Source organism: Piliocolobus tephrosceles, unplaced genomic scaffold, assembly GCF_002776525.5.
Source record: "Piliocolobus tephrosceles isolate RC106 unplaced genomic scaffold, ASM277652v3 unscaffolded_29675, whole genome shotgun sequence".
NCBI classification, from domain to species: domain Eukaryota; kingdom Metazoa; phylum Chordata; class Mammalia; order Primates; family Cercopithecidae; genus Piliocolobus; species Piliocolobus tephrosceles.
Window position 1 is genome coordinate 1 of NW_022312837.1, and position 1,442 is coordinate 1,442.

The 1,442-nt window shown below is 59.4% G+C and overlaps 1 protein-coding gene across 1 annotated transcript; it reads right to left on the reverse strand.

The window, feature by feature from the left end:
• Positions 1-5: 5 nt before the first annotated feature.
• Positions 6-1,436, reverse strand: LOC111533296 (tubulin beta-8 chain; the record flags this gene model as incomplete). The annotated part of the gene is made up of 2 exons (XM_026451546.1): positions 1,335-1,436; positions 6-862 (listed from the first exon to the last, which is right to left on the reverse strand). Coding segments are annotated over exons 1-2 (918 nt in total), but the record flags the coding sequence as incomplete, so codon positions are not given.
• Positions 1,437-1,442: the final 6 nt, after the last annotated feature.

Sequence of the window (1,442 nt, forward strand, 5' to 3'; positions counted from 1 at the left end):
CGCTTGAAGAGTTCCTGGATGGCCGTGTTGTTCCCAATGAAGGTGGCTGACATTTGTAGCCCCCGGGGTGGGATGTCACAGACGGCCGTTTTGACGTTGTGGGGGAGCCAGTCAGCGAAGTAGCTGCTGTTCTTATTTTGAATGTTGAACATTTGTTCGTCCACCTCCCTCATGGGCATGCGACCCCTGAAAATGGCAGCGGCCGTCAGGTAGCGGCCATGGCGGGGGTCGCACGCGGCCATCATATTCCTGGCATCAAACATCTGCTGCGTGAGCTCAGCCACCGTCAGGGCCCGGTACTGCTGGCTGCCCCGGCTGGTCAGTGGGGCAAAGCCAGGCATGAAGAAATGCAGCCGGGGAAACGGGACCATGTTCACGGCCAGCTTCCGCAGGTCGGCATTGAGCTGGCCGGGGAAGCGCAGGCACGTGGTGACCCCGCTCATGGTGGCAGACACCAGGTGGTTCAGGTCCCCGTAGGTGGGCGTGGGCAGTTTCAGGGTCCTGGAACAGATGTCGTAGAGCGCTTCGTTGTCTATACAGAAGGTCTCGTCCGCATTTTCTATGAGCTGGTGGACCGAGAGGGTGGCATTATAGGGCTCCACCACCGTGTCTGACACCCTGGGCGAGGGCAGGATGCTGAATGTGTTTATGATCCTGTCCGGGTACTCCTCCCGGATCTTACTGAGCAGAAGGGTGCCCATCCCAGACCCCGTCCCCCCACCCAGGGAGTGGGTCAGCTGGAAACCCTGCAGGCAGTCACAGCTCTCAGCCTCCTTTCTGACAACGTCCATCACTGACTCCATCAGCTCCGCGCCTTCTGTGTAGTGCCCCTTGGCCCAGTTGTTTCCGGCCCCACTCTGACCTGTGAGACAGCACAGCCAGTCACCCGATGGCCAGGTAGACGGTCACCAGTGGTCACCATAATGCAAAAAGGGCCAAGTGTCACATGTGAGGTGAGGGCACCGTTCACCCTACAGATGGAGCAAATGAAACCCCTCCCCCAGAGTGACAGGACAGCAGCCTCGCCTGTTAGAAATTAAGTCAGGAGTCAAACCTGAGACAGGCTAACAGACCTCGCTGCAGGTGGCTCCTGCCCATTTTCAGGGAGGGCAGTAGCCACGGCCCCAGCTCAGCTCCCTGCAGGAAGTTGACATCAGTAGCTCTTCACCTTGAGGAGACACCTGGGCCTTCCTCCCAAAGCCCGTTTAGGAGGCAGTTGGAGCGACTGGGAGGATAGGAGGGTGTTCAGGGGCCCTGGATCCAGGGTTCCCACGGCCATGACCTTGGGGCACTCCTAGATTTTGAGTGGCTAAGGAACGTCACCCACAGGTCACCAAAGATGAAGTTGTCTGGCCTGAAGATCTGCCTGAAGGGCCCCGAGCGCACAGAGTCCATGGTGCCCGGCTCCAGATCCACCAGCACAGCGCGGGGCACGTACCTGC